The sequence below is a fragment of the Bubalus bubalis genome, chromosome 14, assembly GCF_019923935.1.
Source record: "Bubalus bubalis isolate 160015118507 breed Murrah chromosome 14, NDDB_SH_1, whole genome shotgun sequence".
Lineage (NCBI taxonomy): Eukaryota > Metazoa > Chordata > Mammalia > Artiodactyla > Bovidae > Bubalus > Bubalus bubalis.
Window position 1 is genome coordinate 29,988,520 of NC_059170.1, and position 21,697 is coordinate 30,010,216.

Genomic DNA, 21,697 nt, shown 5'->3' on the forward strand with positions numbered 1-21,697 from the left:
GCGCTTGGCCGCGGCGCACGCGCATTAGGGCCGTTACGCGCGCAGGCGCAGTGGGGCGGCGGATGTTTACAGCGGCAGAGGTCGGCGCTGCGAATCGGCTGGCGGCGGGCCGAGGGGCTCCCGGGAGAGGGGCGGCGGAGGAGCTGCAGGTGCGGTTCGGCTGAGGCGGGAGGTAGAGCCGCTGCGGCGGGTCTCGGCCCGGCCTGCGCGGGTAGCGGGGCGGTGTGTCCCCTCGGCCTCTTCTCCCTTCCTGCCTCCTCTCCATACCTTTCCTCCCGCTGGGCGCGGGCTCCAGGTCCCTCCCCCGGGGGCGCTTCCTCCTCTCCGCGTCTTCTGGTCCTTTTCCGCTGCCCTCTCGCCCCTACCCCAGCATGAACGCCCCTCCTTATCCCAAGCGGCTCCCCTCCACCCTCCCGCCCTCTCGGGGGTCAGCCGGCGCGGGTTCCCGGGGCTCCCGAGGTCTGTCTCCGTGCGCAGTGCTCACACCCCTTGGGTTGACTTAATTCTCCAGACGCGCAGCTGGTCCCTAAATTACTAAGTAGGAAACATTTGCCGTTAGCGCGGCACGTGAAGAGTTACCGAGGTTTGAAACAGGTTGTGCCTTTTCAGAAAGTCTGTTAAGGGAGAGTTGACCCTTCCAGCCTTGGGGACTTGGTTTCAGGCAAGACCTGGAAGAGGTCTTCAGTTGGGAAGGGAGCTCTCCTGGCTGTTGTGCCTTTTCAGAAAGTCTGTTAAGGGAGAGTTGACCCTTCCAGCCTTGGGGACTTGGCTTCAGGCAAGACCTGGAAGAGGTCTTCAGTTGGGAAGGGAGCTCTCCTGGCTGTGGTGCCTGTGTTTTGTGTTTGCCAGGGCTTGTCTCTCCCAGGTTGATGTTTGCACCTCAAAAAAGGCCTTTCTCTAAATCCCCACTTGGTTTATGTGCCTGCTGACGTTTTCTGCGTCTTTTTGGCCAGGGAGGGGCTGAAGTAAGGGACTGCATTTTTAGTGTTTGGTAGACCGGCAGGTTCCTATAACTCAAGTCCGGACTTGCCTCTCTTGTGTGGGAAAACGCTTGAGGCTCCTGAGACCAGCGCCTGGCCTCTCTACGCTTGCACTTGGCCGGGAGAGACTCCTTGTTCTGACAGTGTGTCTGTATTTCCAGCCTCGATTTTAGAAAGCTGTCTTGTGTGTTAAGTAGAAATTCTCTCCATCCAATATGTGTCCCACTGCTCTGGTTTTTTCAGGCCCATGAATAGTGTGTATATGGCAGACTTTCAAGTATTTGAAAACAAATCCTTTGCATTCCTTGTAGGAGTTCTGGTTTTCACAATGAGAAACGTCTCCATTTCTTCCCTTATTCCTCCGGCAGGAGGTGTGATTTTGCTTTCTTCTCCCCAACTTATCTTCCACCTGAGTTACTTTGTCCATGTTGCCCTTACTAAGTAGCTGGATGAGTGTAGACTTGAATCTTGGCCCCCTTATCAGAGCTTCATTCTGTGTTAACTGGCCCCTGTGACAGCCTCTTGGGCTACCAGTCTGAGACCTTCCTACTCCTGCTCAGCCACCTCCTCCCTGTGCCCTTGGTGTTGGTTTTGGAAGGAGCAGCCTGAGAGTAAGGTGTCCTGCTGGGCAGTGCCCAGTTACATGAAGTGTTGAATTAAGGGTTGCAAAGTATAACCAGTCAAGTATCCAGAAAATGATATGCCATCACTTTGAAAACTTGGATTAGAGTGGATTGTAAGTCTAGATTTGGTTTGTCAAAGCCATCTCTGAGGTTGTTGTTGGTGTTTTTGGTGGCATGAGAGCTGATCACATTGATGGTTCGTAATAAACAATGATTGTTTTCAGTGTGAGGAAGTGTTAGGTTGCCAGGCAAAGTTAATAATAAATATCAGATCCTACGAATGGTCACGTGCAGCCCACTAGTGGCAGCAGATAAGGTTACCACATAGTTATTTAGCCTGTTGTTTTGGATAGGGATACCAGTGTGTTCAAAGTTAAAGAATATTGCTCCCTTGAGAATTTTTCAAAGCAGTATTTGGTGTAGGGTAAAAAACACAGGCCTGTGTTTGAATGCCAGCTCTCCTTACAGACTGGTGTGTGATCATGAGCAAAGTAACTTTTCAGTCCCAAGTTGCCTCACAATGTTGTGAAGCCAAAATGAGGTCGTGACTGGCAGGTGGTGCCTGTAAAAAGATTGTAGTTATTTTTACTAAAAAGCTAGCCTTTGCATGTGGATTAAACTCTTAAAATGAGGCAAAGTTGAAAATAAGGGATAAATACTTGGTAGACAGTGAAACATACCCATCATATACTTGGTGTTTGCTTTCTGAGGATAGAACATTATACTCTGGGGGCTTCTGGGTGAAGAGGTGGCTTTCACCTCCACCCTGGAGGATGTGTGAGAGCTAGACCTTTCCCTGAAGCAACCAAACAGGACTCCACTTTTAACCAGTGACCCAAATCTTAAGATGATTGTCCTAGCCTAGGGGTATAGGCATTAGCCTCAGAACTAAGTAGTTCATCCAGGATTGAATTTGATCTCGTTAACACTTGATCCTCTCTGGCTGAGTTAGTCGGTGGTGGTCTGTAACCACCAAGGGCTCTGAAACAACTTAAAAACAGGGTGAGAATCAAATAACTGGGCCATCCTAGTGACTTGAGAAGTCTCATATTCTGCTTTAAAATCTTGACGATGAAGATGAATTGCTCCAGTCATAAAATGGAAGAGTGCTTGTGTTAAGCCCCCACCTTTCACACACTTTGTGTCCTTGTGAGAAGCAGAAGATTGATGCATGTGGTCAGTAACTTTCATTCCTGGGGCATGCTCTCCCACCGCAGTTGCTAGTTTTGTGTGTGTGGTGTGTGTATGGAATTTTTCTTGAGGCAGTATTTGTGATTCTCATTCTGCTGTTAGAAGTCCTCAGGATTGTGAGGGAGAAGCAAGCATAAACTTTGTAATAATAAAAATGTAACATTATGGACATCATCCTGATTCAGAAAACATATCAGCCTTTGTGATGTCAGTTTTTTTTCTTTTGTCCCCCCCAGCAGTTAATATCAAGTGTTTTGTAAAACATTTACCATTTTATGTGAAGTGAAAGTTGCCTGTGGTGAGTATAAAATCGGGGTTGTTCAGGAAGAGTAAAACCTCTACAGATGCAGGATCATTTTTCCCTAGGAATCAGATGAGAATACATTGTACTTTAGTAGTTGGCTCAGAGAGAAGCATGTATTGATACACTGCACTTTAGTAGTTAACTCAGAGAGGAGGACATGTTACTTTTTCTTGAAGGCAGTTTGGAAGAGAGCAAAAATGTCCTTTGTATTGTTGAAGAGGTGAAATGGTGGTATGGTAGCTACTTCTCAGGAGTTGAGGGAATTCTAGGAGTCTCCTGCTCCTGAGCTGCAGTCTTGAGACAGTTCTGTATTTGTTAAAATGAGGTGTTTGTCATAGTATGTTCCAGGGGGAAGAGAGTTTTGTGGATGTTGTTTTGGCCTGAAGTTTTACATCAGAACATCCAAATCAAAGATTGAATGGTTTGCTTGACTTGATATTTATGGGCATGTGGGACCATGCATTGAAGGAAATGGCAACCCACTCCAGTGTTCTTGCCTGGAGAATCCCAGGGATGGGGGAGCCTGGTGGGCTGCCGTCTATGGGGTCGCACAGAGTCGGACACGACTGAAGCGACTTAGCAGCAGCAGCAGGCAAAATATAAGACAACAGTTGAATTTGAATTTCAAAGTAACAATGAATACCTTTTTAATGTTTATTGACCTGAATTAAAATTTTTTTTTTGCTTTTAAAGATTTATTTACAAAAGATCTATAGCACTTGAAATATTCAAAAAAGATCCCTCTTAGAATGATTTTTTAGTAAATATATCTGCCCTCTTTTCATGTTTACATTCAGTTATTTTTCCATATGTGGAAATATCCTTGTTAAGAGATGTATAAGCAAGATATTTTTAATCCTAATTGCTTGACTTCCCAGAATGATGACTTTTAGTAAAGTCTTGAATTCTTTAATGATGTTTTTAAGTTGTCAGCTGTGTGTTAGGTATCACATGTTCATTTGTATTCAGTTGATATTATAAGTTACAACTTATTTTTGGATGAATATAATTAAATTTGAAATTTAACTTTTTTTTTTGTTCTGTGTCTGGCATCCTTGGACGTGGAGGGAGGTAGTGTAAGGGGCTGGGTGTTGAGTAAGTATATTCCATCTGTATTATTTTTAGACTTCAGAATCTGAAATTGGTGTGTGTTTAGGACTTTTATTGTTCTGCTCTAACCTTTAATGTGAATAGCTCTTTTGAAAATTCTAGAACTGCAGCTTTGCCTGAGCGTGATCTCAAGGATGGGAGGCGCGGTGAGTGCTGGTGAGGACAACGACGAGCTGATAGACAATCTGAAGGAGGCGCAGTACATCCGCTCTGAGCTGGTGGAGCAGGCTTTCCGAGCTATTGACCGTGCAGACTATTACCTCGAAGAGTTTAAAGAGAACGCATATAAAGATTTAGCGTGGAAGCATGGCAACATCCACCTCTCTGCTCCGTGCATCTACTCGGAGGTGATGGAGGCCCTGGACCTGCAGCCTGGTCTCTCATTCTTGAACCTGGGCAGTGGCACTGGCTACCTCAGCTCCATGGTGGGGCTCATCCTCGGTGAGTCTGGCTCTGTCTCACGTGCAGGAGGGAGAGCCTGCTGGCAGTTTGTCCTTAGTGGGGGCCGAGTTGTAACTGCCCTTGGCCTGCCCAGCCATCATGGTATCCACACATGGGTTCGAGGGTGATGGTATTAATGGAGAAATTGCCGTAATGAACAGAAGAGTCCCTCTGGAGCCTTCCTGTTGCCCCACCTGTACCTCCAGCATCTGACCAGCACAGCTTCCTCTTGGACAGCAGAGGACCTAGAGATTGTATAAATCTGGACCTTTTGGTGATTTCTCGATTAATATAATCACTCGGCGTGCCTGTCATTGTCTCTAAACTGGAATAATTAACTTTAAAGTCCCTGGCAGTTAAAGTTCTTCCAAGCAGTTTTTGTTTTTTGTTGTTTTAATACTAAAGGAGTTAATACTTGTAAGTTATTTTCAAATGTATTCCAGGGGTAGGAAAGATTTCACAAGTTATGGTATTTGAAGCCATTTAGCCTGTTTTCTCAAACAAATAAGTTGTGAGATTATACATGGAAGCTGACCATTTTAATACTGAAACATCATTATCTGATTACTGAAGATTTTAAAGATTCCTACCTCATGTTAAATGCGGCAGTAGGGGACAGGTGTCTGTTTTCACTCAAGAGTCGGGTGAACAGTTCTGCGAGAGGAAGGCCAGGAGCCGCTCTGTGCTTTAGGAAAGGGCACTGCGGAGGAAGTGGGCTGGTGCCCCTGGGTGGAGGAAGACATGGCTGGCCCGAGGCTGCTGGGGTCGTGGTACTCGTGGATGTTGGAACTGACAAGGTTTGCTAAATATCTTAAGTTTTTGGCTTAGGTATCTTAACATTGTTATCAAGTCAGTGTAAGATTCTGAATATTGGTGATTTCAAGTAATAACAGCTTAAAAGTCAAGTGCAGTCATTAGCAGTACATTACAACATTGTTTCTCTGTGGTTATTACAGGCACTTTAGAAAGTCTTAGTAGTCACAGTTGCTTTTGTGGGTATGGAATGAAATTTTTGGTTGCTTTATAAGTTCATATACTTCAGAATTTGGTAAAGTTTTGAGATTCTGATCATCTCACTTTGGGCTATAAAATATAAATTTGGGCTATATCCTCGGATTATTAAATGTGTAGTTTTTTGTTTTCTTGTTTTTTTTTAGGCTAAATGCTTTTTGAACTTGTCTTGGATTGAGACTGCTTTGCAAAGAGAGCTCAGGTTTTTCATCATTCTGGAATTAGTGAATTGTAATTCCCGCTATTGGAGCTGAAAATTGGAGGAGCTAAGGATAAGGTGGTATTTGGGGGGAGGTGGAGGGTTATCAAACTGATTAGATTGGAAATGCTATTAAAAATGAAATGCTTAGGAAAGGATGACTTAAAGTCATCTTCAACCGACCTGGTGCATTTGACATTCTCTAAAAGTCATAAAGAAACAGCTCATGACGGATGTTGTTACTTGTCTTTTCTGAGCCCCCACTTTCTCTTTTCTGGGGGTTTTGCTGGATGACAGGGAGGAGAGTTGTGAAGGAAGGAAAGCTGTGTTTTTGGTCGTAATGGACACTGCGTGCTGCTTTGATGTATTTGAAGGCGGTAACTTGAGAGTCTGATTTCACGGGTGGAGTCTCGGATCTGCAGGGAGGAGGACACAGGCACTGGACCGTTTTCCCCCTGCGTGTCGTAGGCCTCCCTCTGTGGTTTATTCAGCTTCATGCTGCTCACTGCGAGGTGAAGACTTTGCTGGTCTCCCAGGGCCTGCAGTCTTTCATGTGACTTAAGGTGGCTTGCGGGCCTTACTCTCTCTGCCCTGCTGCCTCTCTGCCACTCTGCTGTGCTTACGTTGCAACTCCTTTCCTTGCTGAGGGTGCTCCTTTCTCGAGGTTCCAGTTGGCAGGACGGTGGGGGGGCAGGGGGAGATACAGCAGTTGTGAGCTTAACCTGATGTTGTTGTGTGACATGGGAGCTGCTCTGCTTGGGGGGCCTTGTGGGACCAGCTTCAGGGTTGTGTCCTTGGTACCACCATTCTTACCTGTCCCGTACTTCCTCCTCTTTCAATCATCTTTTTACTGGAGTGGGTAAGGGGATATGTGTCGTTACTTTGTTTGGTGTGAAGCTTCTTGTCCTCAGTAAGAGTCTAACAGAGCTGAGGGGCTAATGAGAATATGATGAGGGGGAAGTAAATGCATGTTTTCTTGATCTCTGGCAAGTGACCAAGAGAGCAGTGGGATTGGACAGGAAGTAATGTGGATGTGGTGTCATAAACAGTGGAAATGTGACTTCTCCAGTAGGCTGTGTTTTGATGAGAGGCGGTTTTAGCAGCCACTCTGTGTGGGAGGTGTTGAGAAAGGAGGGCGGGTGAGTCGTCCAATAGAGGCAGGGAAGCCTGCACTTGGGGGAGCTCCTGCACTGGGAAGGGGCCAGGTGAACAGTGGAAGCAGAGAAGTGTGTGCAGTGCACAGATGGCTGCATTTACCAGTATTTCTGTTGGATGTAGGGTTGAGTGTTACACTGTGACTTTATATGTATGTCTTCTAAATAAAGCCCTACATGCCGTGTTCATTTTCTCATGCAGATTTTTTAAAAATCAAGGTATAACATCCATAGTAACTTGACAGAGTTGCATGAAGCATGTATGAATGTAGTATGAAGTGTGAAGCTTGGTAACTTTTTACATCCTCCTCCATGTAAGCACCACCCAGAACAAGATGCAGAGTAGAATCTGTGCCCCAGAGATTCCCATGGCCACCCCTCCAATAGTAGGACCCCACCCCCTCCAGGGGAAGTATACTCACCTCCATCACACAGATAAGTGTTGCCTGTTTTGACCTTCATACAAATGGATTCTTAAAACCCAGAGATTCAATGAAGCTGTTTTGTGTCAGTAGTTCTCACTGAGATTTAACCCAGAGGCATTTGTATGTGGAGGAAGCACTTTTATTATTAAGTGGGCTCCTAACTTTTCTCATAACTTTAGTTCCAGTTATTGATAAATGTCTTTCTTTTCTTTCATCATTCATTTATCTGGCTGTGCTGGGTGTTAGTTGCGGCATACGGGATCTAGTTTCCTGAATAGGGATGGAACCTGGCCCCTTGCATTGGGAGTGTGAAGTCTTAGCCCCTGGACCACCAGGGAAGTCCCTGATAAGTTTATTTTGATTAAAAAATACTTCATTGTGACTTTGGAATTACAGTTTTATTTTGATGATTAAAACTATTTTGTGAGGATTAAATACCACATCTGAGTGTTTGGGGAGACCTTTGTTGGAAAAAAGACCTGTGTCCATTTTCTTTTGCAAAGACACGTTTCTTCTTTAATTCATTGTGTTGTTCAGTTGCCAAGTTGTGTCCGACTCTGTGTGACCCCGTGGACTGCAGCACACCAGGCTTCCGTGTCCTTCACTATCTCCCAGAGTTTGCTCAAACTCGTGTTCATTGAGTTGGTGATGCCATCGAACCATCTCATCCTCTGTTGTCCCCTTCTCCTCCAGCCTTCAGTCTTTCCCAGCATCAGGGTCTTTTCCAGTGAGTTGGCTCTTTGCATCAGGGGGCCACAGTATTGGAGTTTTAGCTTCAACATCAGTCGTTCTAGTGAATATTCAGGGTTGATTTCCTTTAGGATTCACTGGTTTAGTGGCACTTGTAACTCTTGGTTTCAGACCTTGGCCGTTTTGCCTTTTCAGATGATTCTTTAAAAGTTTGAGGACACGACGGTCAAGGCTCTAGGAAGCTGTGAGTTGGTAGTGCCATGTAAGGAGTGTTGATGATGTGGTGAGCAGATGCTAGTCTGCATATTTAAAGAATGGATTGGGTGATTTCGGCCCAATAAATGTGAATTTCTGTAATTATACATGTCCAGTCAAATGTGTTGCAGTCAATGAAATAGAAATAAAGAGTAGGGGTTCTTGTCCTGTTTCTATATGTTTTCTTATTCTGAAACCTTTTAGGCCCTTTTGGAGTGAACCACGGGGTAGAACTCCATTCAGATGTGACAGAGTATGCGAAGCAGAAGCTGGACTTCTTCATCAGGACAAGCGACAGCTTTGACAAGTAAGACCAAAACTGTCCATGGGTCTGGGTGTCAGTTATAACTTAAACTTTGGATTAAGTGGAAAGAAATCAGTCCACTACTGTTCATGTTCTGGCAGTTGTGATTAAACTGTGGCAGGTGAGTCAGTGATATGTGTGTATATGTTCTAGTTATTTTAAAAATATTTTGTGTTTTTAAGGACCTTAAGTTTTTTTTTTTTTAATTATGACACCTAAATAAAGGTAATTTATCACCAGTGTAAGAGAAGGAAATAGAATGTTCATTTTTTCTTAATTTTCATGTTTCCAATAGAGGCAGCATTTTTATCATGTACTTGTTTCTGAAATGGAATTGTTGCAATTGTCTTTAAATGTACCGTGCAACTAGCTCTTGCCATTTTAAAACAAGGCATTTAAGTCCTTATTTTAGGGATTAAAATTTTTAGAAAAACCAAGTATATTTTTTTCTCTTTTTACTCTGTTAGTAGATCTTGAATAAGATATAAAAGCAAGATAGGATAGTAGAAGATAATGAAGATGAAAGATAATAAGATAATCATAACAGCAAAGATAGTGATATGCCTGGAGCTTGGGTGACTTAAGCTTGGATTGTGTTTATGATACTGAGTTTCATGATATTTTCTTTGGAATTTCTAGAGTTCTGTTTATTACTCATGTAGTTCTTTCGGAAGTCTGATATCCCAGCTTCTGACTCTTAATTTTATTACATCGCTGTGGGATTGTACAGTGAAAACATAACCTATCTTTAACGTAGATTTACTATATAGACTTGTTATGACATGATATATTTAGTTGTGGAAAACATCTTTTGCTTTCAGGTTTGACTTCTGTGAACCATCCTTTGTTACTGGCAATTGCCTGGAGATTTCTCCAGATTGTTCTCAGTATGACCGGGTGTACTGCGGGGCAGGTGTGCAGAAGGAACACGAGGAGTACATGAAGAGCCTCCTCAAGGTCGGGGGCATCCTGGTCATGCCGCTGGAAGAGAAGGTCAGGTCCTCTTGTAACCGGCGGTTTTGTGCACTCAGCTGTTTACTGAGGTCTGTTCCGGGGAGTTGACAGGCATTTTTCCTTGTAACTCTTGTTACAAATCCCTTCATCTTGCAGATGAGGAAACAGGCTAGACAGATGGCCAAGGTGGGGCGGGTCCTGAGGACTTGCCTAGGTTCTGATTTGATTTATTTTGGAAGAGAAAGGACACCTGAATACTTGCCAGTGGTTACAGAGTCCTTCCTTGTTTAAGATCTTGGCTGTTCTTTCTTTCTGATGCCAGCAGTGTGACTGGCCCTGATCCGTTGTTTTGTTAAGGGCCGTAGAATGATACCTCCTCGTTCTGTCATTTCTCTTCATTTAGTAGCCAGAATACACGGGGGGAGAGAAACACCCTCGTTAGTTATTTGTTTACCCTGAGGTATATTTTATAAAAGGAGGTGCAGGATAAATCTGATTCTTATTAACCTTTGTTTGTCAGTTTTTCTCAATAATTGGTTTTCTGGCATCTGCCAAAGATAGTGACCAGTGAGGTTTTGCTTGATTTTTTTAGCAAAATGAATTCATGCAAAATTGTGACCCTTATCAGAGTTCAGACTGTCTCACTTTGGCCATGGCTGCCTCTCCACATTGGCTCTTGGGCTCTGCAGCCTCAAGAATCTTTGATAGTTTTGTTAATTTCTGGTAAGAAGACGTTCCAGACTTTGTGTACATTTTTTTTTAACCACAAACTTGGAATTAACTCTTTCTGAAAATGAATAATCCCAGTTCGTTTTCAGTTTGGTGGGAATTGGTGTTTAGACACCACAGTTGGGATCTTGAAGGCGATCGTGGATCCGTGTTCGTTTTTGTGATGGACCACTAATGCTTGGGAGTCAACTGCCACCCACAGCCCCAACACACACACATTTTTTTTTTTTTTGCTTTGATGTTTTGGAGAGAAAAGACACCATAAATTCATATCAATACTTCCAAATCAAGATCAGGACCAGGGTTTTTTTCCCCTCACATTTTAGTGTTATATCAGTAGCACTTTTTTATCAAACCAAAAGTCCTGATCCCCAACCACCTGGCTTACTGTTTATCTGCAGTGCATGGTGTCATCAGCAGCAATCTTGATTTCTGAAACTAGAGCACGATTTTTCTTGTTTTGTCAGGGAGTGGCTTGGGGACCCCACTGTATTATCCTTATATTCCACTAGAGATGTTAAATTACTGTGTTTTAAGTTACTGGGAATTACACCTCTGTGTGAAGTTATGGCGCCAGCCCCAAAGAACTGCTCGTTTGTTTTCTTTTCTTTCAGTTTTGAGAGGTTCCCATTTTGGGGATCACAACTTTGTCAAAGAGATTCCAAAGTCTAAGCAAGGAATACTCAGAATTTTATTCTGTGTATGTCCCCTCTTCTCTGCTCCCTTCACCTATAGGTGACTTGTTTTTTGTTTGTTTTGGTTTATCTTTCCTTAAAAAAGTAGAAGCTAAAAAAATTTTCAGTGAGGGTACACACTTTTTTACACTCCACCCACCCGTTCATACATAGAGTTGATAAGTTTTATACATCATTTATTTTTTAAAAAAGTGATGTTCCTTATAGCTAAATAGTCTTTTTTATCTCTGTTTTGTTCATTAAAATTTTTGTTGGTGTATAAGAATGTGGCTGTTTCAGATAGAGATGTATAAGGCTGCAGCTGTTTCAGATGGGGTGTATAAGGCTGTGGCTGTATCGGATAGGGGTGTGTAAGGCTGTTGCTATTTTGGATAGGGGTGTATAAGGCTTTGGCTGTTTTGGATAGGGGTGTGTAAGGCTCTTGCTATTTTGGATGGGGGTGTATAAGGCTGTGGCTGTTTTGGATAGGGGTGTGTAAGGCTGTTGCTATTTCGGATGGGGGTGTATAAGGCTGTGGCTGTTTAGAATAGGGGTGTGTAAGGGTGTGGCTGTTTTGGATAGGGGTGTATAAGGCTGTGGCTGTTTCGAATAGGGGTGTGTAAGACTGTGGCTGTTTCGGATAGGCATTTGAATTCTTTCTAGCCTTTCACTGTTAGAAACAGTGCTGCTGTGAAGAGCCTGCACAGACATTACCTTGGTTTTGTCTGAATTTGTGACCTCCTGCAGGAGTACGTGACCAGAGGCTGTTTAACCTTGGCGATTTCAGAGGCAGGTCGCCAGGATCCGGTTCTTATTGCTGTTTTAGTAGTTTGCAGGATAGGGCCAGACGTCCCTGTGTTTGCTTTTCTTTCTCAGAGTATTGTTTTAAATATGTATTTACTTATACGGATGAGTTTAGAAGTCTGTGTTGTGTTGCAGAAATACCTTGTGTTAACATCTAGATGAATGAGGGATTGAAGGCATCTTTTCAGTATTCATGCAGCTGAATACTTCAACATGAAATAGGGATTTATAGTTTTGTTTACAGGTTTACACATAGTTTACTGATTATATTCAAATATTTCATGTTCATTATAACTACACATTCTCCTTTTAAAAAATTTTTGAAAAAAGATTTTGCTGGTATAAAGGAATGTGGTAAGTTGTTGATGTTTGTCTGGTACGTGGGTACTTAGTTCTTTTAGTTCTGAGATCCAGGACACAGAGTCTTAGTTTTTAGAGGATTCGCTAGCTTAGATATTTTTAGATGAGAGCGCCATCATCGTGGCTTGTCAAAGCTGACCAGAAATCCTACTGTGAGCTGTTCAGGCCCTTCAGAACCTGGCACAGTCATGGAGCACGTGCGTGGCCGTGTTGTCCAGTCTCGTTCTCATGGTGCTCCTTGTACTGTGGTTCACAGGAGCCATCTGGCTGACCTACACTGCCGCATGTCAGCCAGACAGCCCTGTGTCCCATGGGGGCTGCATCCCTGGAAGCACTTCAGACACATCAGTGTGCGCCTCCGAGAGTGAGGCCAGGTACCCACATCCAGGGTGGCCCACTCACCTGTGAGGAAGCAGTGCTGATTTGTGATGGTAGCTGCTGTCCGGTGGGGGCGAGATGGCCTCTTCCTGTAGCTCCCATCCCCACGGACAGCAGCCAGGACTCAGTCTAGGTTGAAGGTTGCAGGTGGTTGTGTCTTTAATGACTTCTACTTTAGGATCACCCTGGTCTCCCTACGTTTCCCCTACAACAGTGACTTCTTTGGAGAGTCTATAAGAAGCTTGTCTTATCACATTCTCCACATTCCTTCTCTTGTTGTTTCCTTAACTTCTGTACTAGGAACTGGAGCACCTTTGCAAGAATATTGCTAAGTTAGGTGTCGTTCTGGTCACGTCACATCAGAGGCCTGTGTTGTCGGGTGTTTTCATCTTTAGTGTCTGTGCTTTTTTAGATGTATATAGGAGTGATTATATTTAAATATAAACTGAAAGTGAAAGTGAAGTGAAGTCGCTCAGTCGTGTCCGACTCTTTGCGACCCCATAGACTATAGCCTACCAGGCTCCTCTGTCCATGGGATTTTCCAGGCAATAGTACTGGAGTGGGGTGCCATTTCCTTCTCCAAGGGATCTTCCCAACCCAGGGCTCGAACCCAGGTCTCCTGCATTGTAGACAGACACTTTACTGTCTGAGCCAACAGGGAAGTCCAGGTATAAACTACCAGTAGTCAAATGTTTTGAATATTCTCATTTTAACCTCTGGGACAGCTGACTAAGATAACTCGCACTGGCCCTTCTGCTTGGGAAACCAAGAAGATTCTGGCTGTCTCCTTTGCTCCGCTGATCCAGCCCTGCCAGTCCGAGTCCGGGAAGTCGAGGCTTGTCCAGTTACGTGAGTGCAGAGATTCTTCCTTACCTTTTAAATCTTTTTACTCTTTCTAGAATTTGAGAGAAACAAAATTCATCAGGAACCTTTTAATATTAAAGAGCATTTTTCCATTCACTGAAGCCTTCAAGTTTTACAAGTGGTTTTTTAAAAATCACTTGAAATCATTTAAAAATTATAATCGGTTTTTAGCTTATTTTGAGTTATTTTAGGTCATTTGTGCTTAATATTCAAGGGTGAAAAGACACTCTCTAGAAAGAGAAGAAATAGAAGAGAAGCATGAGCTGAGGCAGGTGACTCAGCTGGAGGACCTGATGTGGGCAGTCAGGTGGTGGGAGGCACTGGGTGGGCAGGTGCTTAGACCTGAGTTCATCATGTAGGTGGTGGAGCCTGTCCCGTATTTTAAATAGAAGATGTGGCACCTCTGGACTCCCTGGTGGTCAGGGGAAGATGACTTTATTGAGTGCTTGCTTCCCTGAAAATGCCTTCAGAACAAGTAGGCAGATGTGACGTGCAGTGGGGAGGGCACTGCTGTCCAGAGCCTCTGCAGAGTTTTGGCAGGTGAGGGCTCAGGCCGGACCTGAGACCAGCGTCTTGGTCACGCTTGGACAGAATCATGATGGGGTGGAGGGCACCGGAGATGCAGGGTTTAGGGCCAGGGCTTCAAAGCAAATGAGGCCCAGTGAACAACTATGATGCTATTTAGGGCTCCTGAAGTGAACATTCCAGTTATTTGTAACTTTATCTCCTGGGCCAGAGGTTCCTAGACTAGTAGAGTCACGTTGATGAGGGTCAGCTTTTGGATGGATCAGACTGCACGCAGGAGCCAGTCAGGAGACCCTTGGGATTTTCCAGGCAGGAGATAAAGACCAAAGCTAAGACGCTGGGCTTCAGAGCGTCAGGGACTCAGGAGGCACGCAGGGCCTTTCTGAGGAAGGATGTGGGAGTCAGAGCTGGCTGGCATGTTGTGAAGGTGGGTGTGTGGGACGCTCTGACCCCAGTCAGGCCTGGATTGGAACCCAGGGAGCCTTTGGCTGCTCTGTGTTACTTGAGGCCATGGGGTGGATGTCAAACCAGGGATCAGTAGGCATAAGCAGAGGGGAACCTCTTTAGGGAACATGCCAGGATGTGGAAGAGGAAGAGGCAGCAGGAGAGGCTGGGGCCAGGGGGAAGAGGTGGCTTCCACCAGTGGCACGTTGGGGTGACTGGAGGGCAGAGCTGGCTGTCAGGAGGTCTGAGAAGGCATCCTCGGGGGTCACGGCAGGAGGAATGCCGAGTGACATTGGAGCAGGATGCTGTGGTGGGGTGTCTAGGAGCAGGTGAGTGCCAGGGCCCCTCCCGTGTGTTGACAGAGGAGCCTGGGGTCCCTGTGGGGCAGCGAGTGCAGAGCCAATTTTGTGAGGGCCTCTGTGGTTTGGATGAGAGATACTGCAGGCAACTGGAGCCCTCTCTATAGTGTGGGTTATTATTTTTTGGAGAAGTTAGGTGCGGGGGGTAGAAAGTGAAGCTCATTTTCAGTTTAACGTATTTAAAACATAATCGTTAATAATTCTTCTCCCCTCAGAAAAACCCTTATATTGCCATGTAATTTAATTACCAGATTTTATTTTTCCTTGATGTGCTTTGGGAATTTTGTTCCTAAAAATGTTTTGGAACTGCTTGTTCTCTACTTTAATAAAAAAGGAACAAATACTTAAATTTCTGAAATACTGTGAAAATACTAAAATAGATAAAAGAATGCTGGAGCCCCGTGGTCACTGTATTTCTGCTAGATAAGAGAATGCATCAGTGAACACAGCAAATAGAGAAATGAAGCCAGATGCCAAAGGACCAAACCCTATAACCCTGGTTCTGATTCTTCCACTGATTGATTATCCGAGCAGTGCTGCTTCCTTTTATCTGATTTAAGGGCCAGTTTATTTGAAAATATGTTGTGAAAAATACCATATGAATGCAAATTAGAGCACAGATAACATTTGCCTCCAGCCCTCTCCTGTTCTTGTCATGTGTTTGTAAATATGCCAGTGAATGAAAATGAGGTTAGAGTTTTCTCAGCTGTCTAGACCTTGTGATCACGAAGGTGAGGCTGAGTCTTGTTCTTTGCTCGCAGCACCGCTGGCGGTTCGCAGCCTCCAGGACCTGGCACGCATCGCCATCCGGGGCACCATTAAGAAGGTCATTCACCAGGAAGCAGTGAATAAAAACGGAAATGGACTGAAGAACACTCCCAGGTTTAAACGAAGGAGAGTTCGCCGCCGCCGAATGGAAACGATTGTCTTTTTGGACAAAGAGGTCTTTGCCAGTCGGATCTCCAACCCCTCTGATGACAACAGCTCTGGAGACCTGGAGGAGGAGCGGCGGGAAGAAGAGGCGACCACCCTGCCGGATGCCAAGCCTGAGCCCCCGGTGAACTTCCTGCGTGAGAAGGTCCTGAGCCTCCCTCTGCCAGATCCCCTGAAGTACTACCTGCTTTATTACAGAGAAAAGTAGGTCTGTGGTTCAGGGGAGGACACCCAGTCTGCCTGGGGGGCCACCGGAGCAGGCGCACTGGGGAACGAGGGGCTCCTCTCCACAGCTCGTCTGTCCTTGACTCTCCTCTAGAGCGCTCGTCCCTCCGTCTGACTTCTGTGAACACAGTCCACAAGTTAAGAATGTTTTCTCAGAAGGGCAAGAGTCCCCTGGAGGAGGTGCTGACTTCCCGCTCTCAGGAATCACTGAGATCTGTGTGTGGAGGCTGCTGGGAGACTGTTCCTTACATGAGATACACTGCATCAAAAAGGAAAACTGAAGTTGAAATTAACCCGTGTTGCTTATAAAATGTGAGACAGAAAGCACAAATTTTTAACTGTATATAATCTTTTCTGAGTTGGACATGCCTGTGCCTAAGTTTGAATTTTATAGTATCAACCTTTTAATTATTGGCACTGAGTTTCACTAAATAAGTGAAACGGAGTGAAAGTTTCACTAAATCTTTCAGTTATCTGGAGTGGGGAGACACTGAAAAAAGCCTTCCCTTATTTTAAGTAAATTAATGAAATCTTATGTGAGTTGTCACTTGTAATTTAGAAAAAGAAAAATTGTGATGCGGGGAGGAATGAAAGTATGAAATTGCCAGGTGTCTTTGTGGAATTGCAGAAGATTTCCAGGGAATTTTTTGTGATAGCCTTTCTTACCTTTAAACGAACCGGTGTTGAGTAATACCATCAAAGAATATCCTGAAGAAGGAAATCAGTGTCGTGTTAAGAAAGAAGCTGCATTGCTTGTGCCGCAGTGACAGAGATGATCATTGATTCGGCTTGGAGGTGACAGTTTCTGAGGCTCTGTCCTCAGAGCACATGGAAGGTACTGGCTACAGAGAGTGGACTGGGGATGACGTGGACAGCCGTGGATTTTTCTTCTGTTGGCTATTTTTCTGTAATCACATTACAGTACTGACTCATAGATTTTATCTTTTATAATTCTGGAGAAAAAGATTGGTTAGTTTTGTAATTTTTTTTAAGAACAAACATAAGTGATCAGTAGCTGTTGCAGTAGAGTGGCTTCACTCAGCAGTGACACGTGCAGTCTGTCTTCTCCAGGCCTGTGTGTCGAGAGCTTCCTGTCTTCTCACGTCCCGGGTCTTGAAGCAGAGGCCGTCCTGGTAGTCAGGTGGCAGGATGTTTACAGGTGACACTGCTTCTTCCAAAACATTGGTTCTTGTCAGACTTTGCAATTTTATCCAAAGACTAGTATAAAATCTTAATAGTAAATCCAAAATCATAGTGCTGATGGAAGATTGATCATCCAGATTTTATGATTAATTTTATCCCTTAGCTTCTCAAATGTTGTTGGAGTTCAATGCCTTTGTGGTTTCACTAGCTTCACTGAGTTCTCTCTTTTTTTTAATTTATGTTTTTAAAAAAAAAAAAATTGAATCATTTTATCATAGAATATTGTGTGCACGCATAGCTGGGGAAATGTGTACAGTGCCCTAAATTGGTAGTTAAGCTATTATAAAGAAGGCTTCTTCATTGCTGTGCTTACCTGCCTTTCACTGGAAGTCAAGCCTCATTCTTTCAGAGACAGAAGCATGAGTCATGTTTACTTGCTAAGGCTTCTGTTTTCAGATCTTGTTGACGTTCTTCTAATTGATTTGTAGAGACCTCTGCAGCACATGGACATTTTTGGACATAATGTTAAATAAGTGATATCTGAAATCTGGTGGTGGTGGGTGGCTTGACTGAATTTTTTTCTATCATTGTGTATGGATTTCCCTGTTTTTTCAACCACATTTGCCTTCATGCTGGATTGTAAAAACTCTTTGCAATACGTAAGACATTATTTTCCCCTATATATGTTAAACCCTTCCTAACATTTTGTATCTACATGTTGGTTTGTGACTTTTACACCAGAATTTGGTTAAAAACAATAGATAGATAGATAGATAGATAGATAGATAGATAGATAGATACTGAGTATATGTGAAATAATTTGGTGTTGATCTATATTATAAACATAAAAGAGAGTCATCCGTGAGCTTCCCCATGTATCAGCACCTTTCTCTAGAGTTCAGTATGAGTGCTTTCTGTTTTCAAAAACAGATGAATTATATATAGTCTGTGTTGTCTGCAAGCTTTGCATTGTAAACCATAGACATTGGCGGACTTTTATGTTTTGAGTAGTCTGTATTTTTATATGTGACTTTTGTCTTGAAAGTAGTAAAGCCATAGACATGTGCAAAACAAATAATAAATTTATATATATTAAGTATGTTGTATGGAAATCGGCTGTGTACTTAATATTTTTGCCAGTCTGGAGCTTTCAGGGGATTAATGCAAGAAATAGGAAACAAAGACTTTAATGAGCTGATATTCAGAAGATTCCAATAAAGGTCATTAAGACACTTTAGCCTTCTTGGAATTGCTTTTGTTTCCTGTGTGGAATTAAAATTCTTGGCTACTTTTTTTTTCAAAAAATCTTTTAAAGTAAGCTTTAAAAAGTTAGGATCATGTGTTTCTTTCACTGTATTATTGCTGAATTCTGTACCATTTTAGCACTCTTGGGGGGGCCTGATTTGTAATTAAACACAGGAAGTTGGAATAGACAAAGTCAGACTATGTGAACATAGGTGTCTGTAGAGTGTCTGGTTAGTTTTTTGGGATGATTTTCCCATATCGTGAAAATATTAAAGATAATCGGACAATGGCAGCATATCTTATAGGGCCATAGGGGTGAGGGTGGGGTTTAGGTGTAGGGTTGGCTGGGGGTCAGGCCAGGGCCATGGTCCAGATTGAAGGTCGGGTCCGAGGGTTGTGGTCCAGTATGTTTCAGTTACCAGCATCTTCGTGGTTGAGAAAAGGACTTCCCCTCGCAGCCTTGTGGCCTGCCAGGAGAGACATTAATACTCTAAACATTTGTGTGTCCCCCTTCACATCAACCATCCAGCGCTCTGTGGCCCTGCAGTCCTTTGGCCTCCCAGTTGTTACAGACTTTTGACACTCATTAAAGACTCAAAGTTATGGGAGCAACTGGGCCTCTCCAGGGGAGGTTCACACTGCAGTTTGCTGGTCTTAGGGAGCCACATGCACCCATGTGGGCTCTGAGAGCTGCCAATCCTGGATTCCATGAAATGGAGTACCCTTGAGCCTCCCACGGCGTCACTGAGCAAGAATTTCCTTACCACCCTAGCATGTAGTCTCTGCTCTTTGTAAAGTAGGGAGGAGACTGGATAAATGAGCAATATTGTTCTTGGGGCCTGGGTGAGGAATGCAGCCGGGGGCAGGTGTGCCTCCTGCACCCCCACCACCAGGGACATGAGTGAGGTCTGTGGCTTTTGCAAGTGAAGGGCTTCTTGCTCTTGTGGGAGGACCGCAAGGGCATTGGACAGGTGGTTGCAGCTCCCGACTCAAGTCAACCTTCCTTGGCCTTCATGTCCCACGGCTGTGCTGTAGGCGGTCAGTGAATGGAACATGCTGTTTCCCCCAAGCCAGCATCTGTCTCAAGCCAAAGCCCAGAACCTCAGCTTTCCTTTTGGAACTTTATCATTGAATTGTTTAAGCAAGAGTAGGCTTGTGAGTGGTGATGTTAATTCAGATTATGTGATTTTTGATAATCAGGTTAGTGGTATTATTGGCCAAAATCTTGGCCTTCTCTCCCCACTGAAGTTGAGACAGAGTTTGGAGGAAGTAGAAAGGAGGCTTTAATTCTCAGCTGGCAGAGAGGGCAACAGTAGGCTTGTGCCTCAAGAATGGTGGCACCCCATGAAGAGTCTAGGCGCTTATATAAGGCAAGGGCTCACAGTCAGGAGTTGGTGATGAGAAACAAAGGTGATAGGATCTTTATTTCTTCCTCTTGCATTTTTTCAAAGACAGTCATAAACTGGCTTCAGTAACACAGAAGGTGAGTCTGGCAGTTCAGTGGCTCTGCAGCCTTCTTTCTGATATGTAACTACAAGGGGAAGGGTGTTGTAAGGGTGAACACCAGATAGGGGATGTATTTAGCATAGAGTCCAAGGAAAAAATGTGAATTGTAGCTCCTGCAGAGTTAGGGGGCAGAAAAGCAAACTCAGTTACACGCATTCAGAGTTAGGAACTAGGAATGTTCAGGCCTGCTCACTGTTCTCTTTATCTTCTTTGTGCTCAGGAAAGGAAAGGAGAAAAATGCATTGCTCTTTTTTTCCTTTTCACTGATACTGCAGCAGTATGAGCATGATTGGGATAATAATTTTTAGCACTGGAGCAGATGAAGATTTTGTATAGTCAGTGCCATATGTATTTGATGCTGTAATTGAAGAGATAATCCAAGTGCTGTTTCACAGGCTGCTTTGTGGTCAAGAATCCACCTGCAATACAGGAGACGTGGGTTTGATCCTTGAGTGGGGAAGATTCTCTGGAGAAGGAAATGGCAACCCACTCCAGTGTTCTTGCCTGGGAAATCCCATGGACAGAGAAGCCTGGCAGGCCGCAGTCAACAGGGTTGTAAAAGAGTCACATATGACTTAGTGACTAAAACAACAACGACAACCACCACCTCCTGCGTACAGGTTGCTAACAAGTAAAACTGAGTTACTCCCGGAAATGTCCAAAGCCATCACCTTAAATAATATCTTCAGCTGAAAACAGAAGAAAGGCATTGGGAGGTGAAGTATGGCAGGTTATGCAAAACACAGTTAAGAAGGGTATGATTGTTTGCAGATTTAAGTTGGGACCTCTCCACTGATTAGAGTTACTTGAGTTTTAATTATCCTTGTATTTTTGATGCAAAGAGGGATAGCCCTTAAATATGGAGATTTCTGTGTTGAAAATGTCCTTCATAAAAGGGAAATTGCTACTTAGTTTTCTGAGATTTTTTTTTTTTTCCGAAGCTGACTTAGAAATCCTTACACCAGAGAGGCATATTTTGGGGTGGCATATTCTGTTTGGGTTCCCCTCTGTAGCTCAGCTGGTAAAGAATCTGCCTACAATATAGGAGACCCAGATTTGATCCCTGGGTGTGGAAGATCCCCTGGAGAAGAGAATGGCAACCCACTCCAGTATTCTTGCCTGGATAAGTGCATCAACGAAGGAGACTGGGGGGCTACAGTCCATGGGATTGCAGAGTCGGACACAACTGAGTGACTAACACTTACATTCTACTTGCCTTGCTGCTGCTGCTAAGTCATTTCAGTCGTGTCCGACTCTGTGCGACCCCATAGATGGCAGCCCACCAGGCTTCCCCATCCCTGGGATTCTCCAGGCAAGAACATTGGAGTGGGTTGCCATTTCCTTCTCCAATGCATGAAAGTGAAAAGTGAAAGTGAAGTCGCTCAGTTGTGTCCGACTCCTGGCAACCCCATGGACTGCAGCCCACCAGGCTCCTCCATCCATGGGATTCTCCAGGCAAGAGTACTGGAGTAGGGTGCCATTGCCTTCTCTACTTGCCTTGACATGCCCCAATTTGCTTATGCACTCATCTGTTGAAGAATATCCTGATTTCTTCAAGTTTTTAACTATTTTGAATAGTGCTGCTATGCATAAGTCCATCTTGTTTGCATTTGGGCATGGACTTTCAAAGCTGTTTTCTAAATACTGAAAGCACTACTGTTGATCTCCTGCAAGGAGATCAAACCAGTCAATCGTAAAGGAAATCAGTCCTGAATATTCATTGAAAGGGCTGATGCAGAAGCTGAAACTCCAATACTTTGGCCACCTGATGCGAAGAACTGACTCATTGGAAAAGACCCTGATGCTGGGAATGATTGAAGGTAGGAGAAGGGGACGACAGAGGATGAGATGGTTGGATGGCATCACG

The 21,697-nt window shown here is 44.1% G+C and overlaps 1 protein-coding gene across 3 annotated transcripts; it reads left to right on the plus strand.

Annotated features, from left to right (window-relative positions):
• Positions 1-5: 5 nt before the first annotated feature.
• Positions 6-18,316, plus strand: PCMTD2 (protein-L-isoaspartate (D-aspartate) O-methyltransferase domain containing 2). 3 transcript variants are annotated; one of them, XM_025263926.2, is made up of 6 exons: positions 6-149; positions 4,311-4,649; positions 8,588-8,690; positions 9,509-9,680; positions 13,312-13,430; positions 15,540-15,627. In XM_025263926.2, exons 2-6 carry the CDS (start codon positions 4,343-4,345, stop codon positions 15,598-15,600), a joined length of 762 nt encoding a protein of 253 aa, XP_025119711.1. In that variant the 5' UTR covers positions 6-149; positions 4,311-4,342; the 3' UTR covers positions 15,601-15,627. The 3 variants fall into 3 exon arrangements, with proteins under 3 accessions (XP_025119711.1, XP_006045497.1, XP_044783374.1); XM_006045435.4 differs by having other exon boundaries at positions 7-149; positions 13,312-13,435; positions 15,540-18,316; XM_044927439.2 differs by having other exon boundaries at positions 57-149; positions 4,293-4,649; positions 13,312-13,435; positions 15,540-18,316.
• Positions 18,317-21,697: the final 3,381 nt, after the last annotated feature.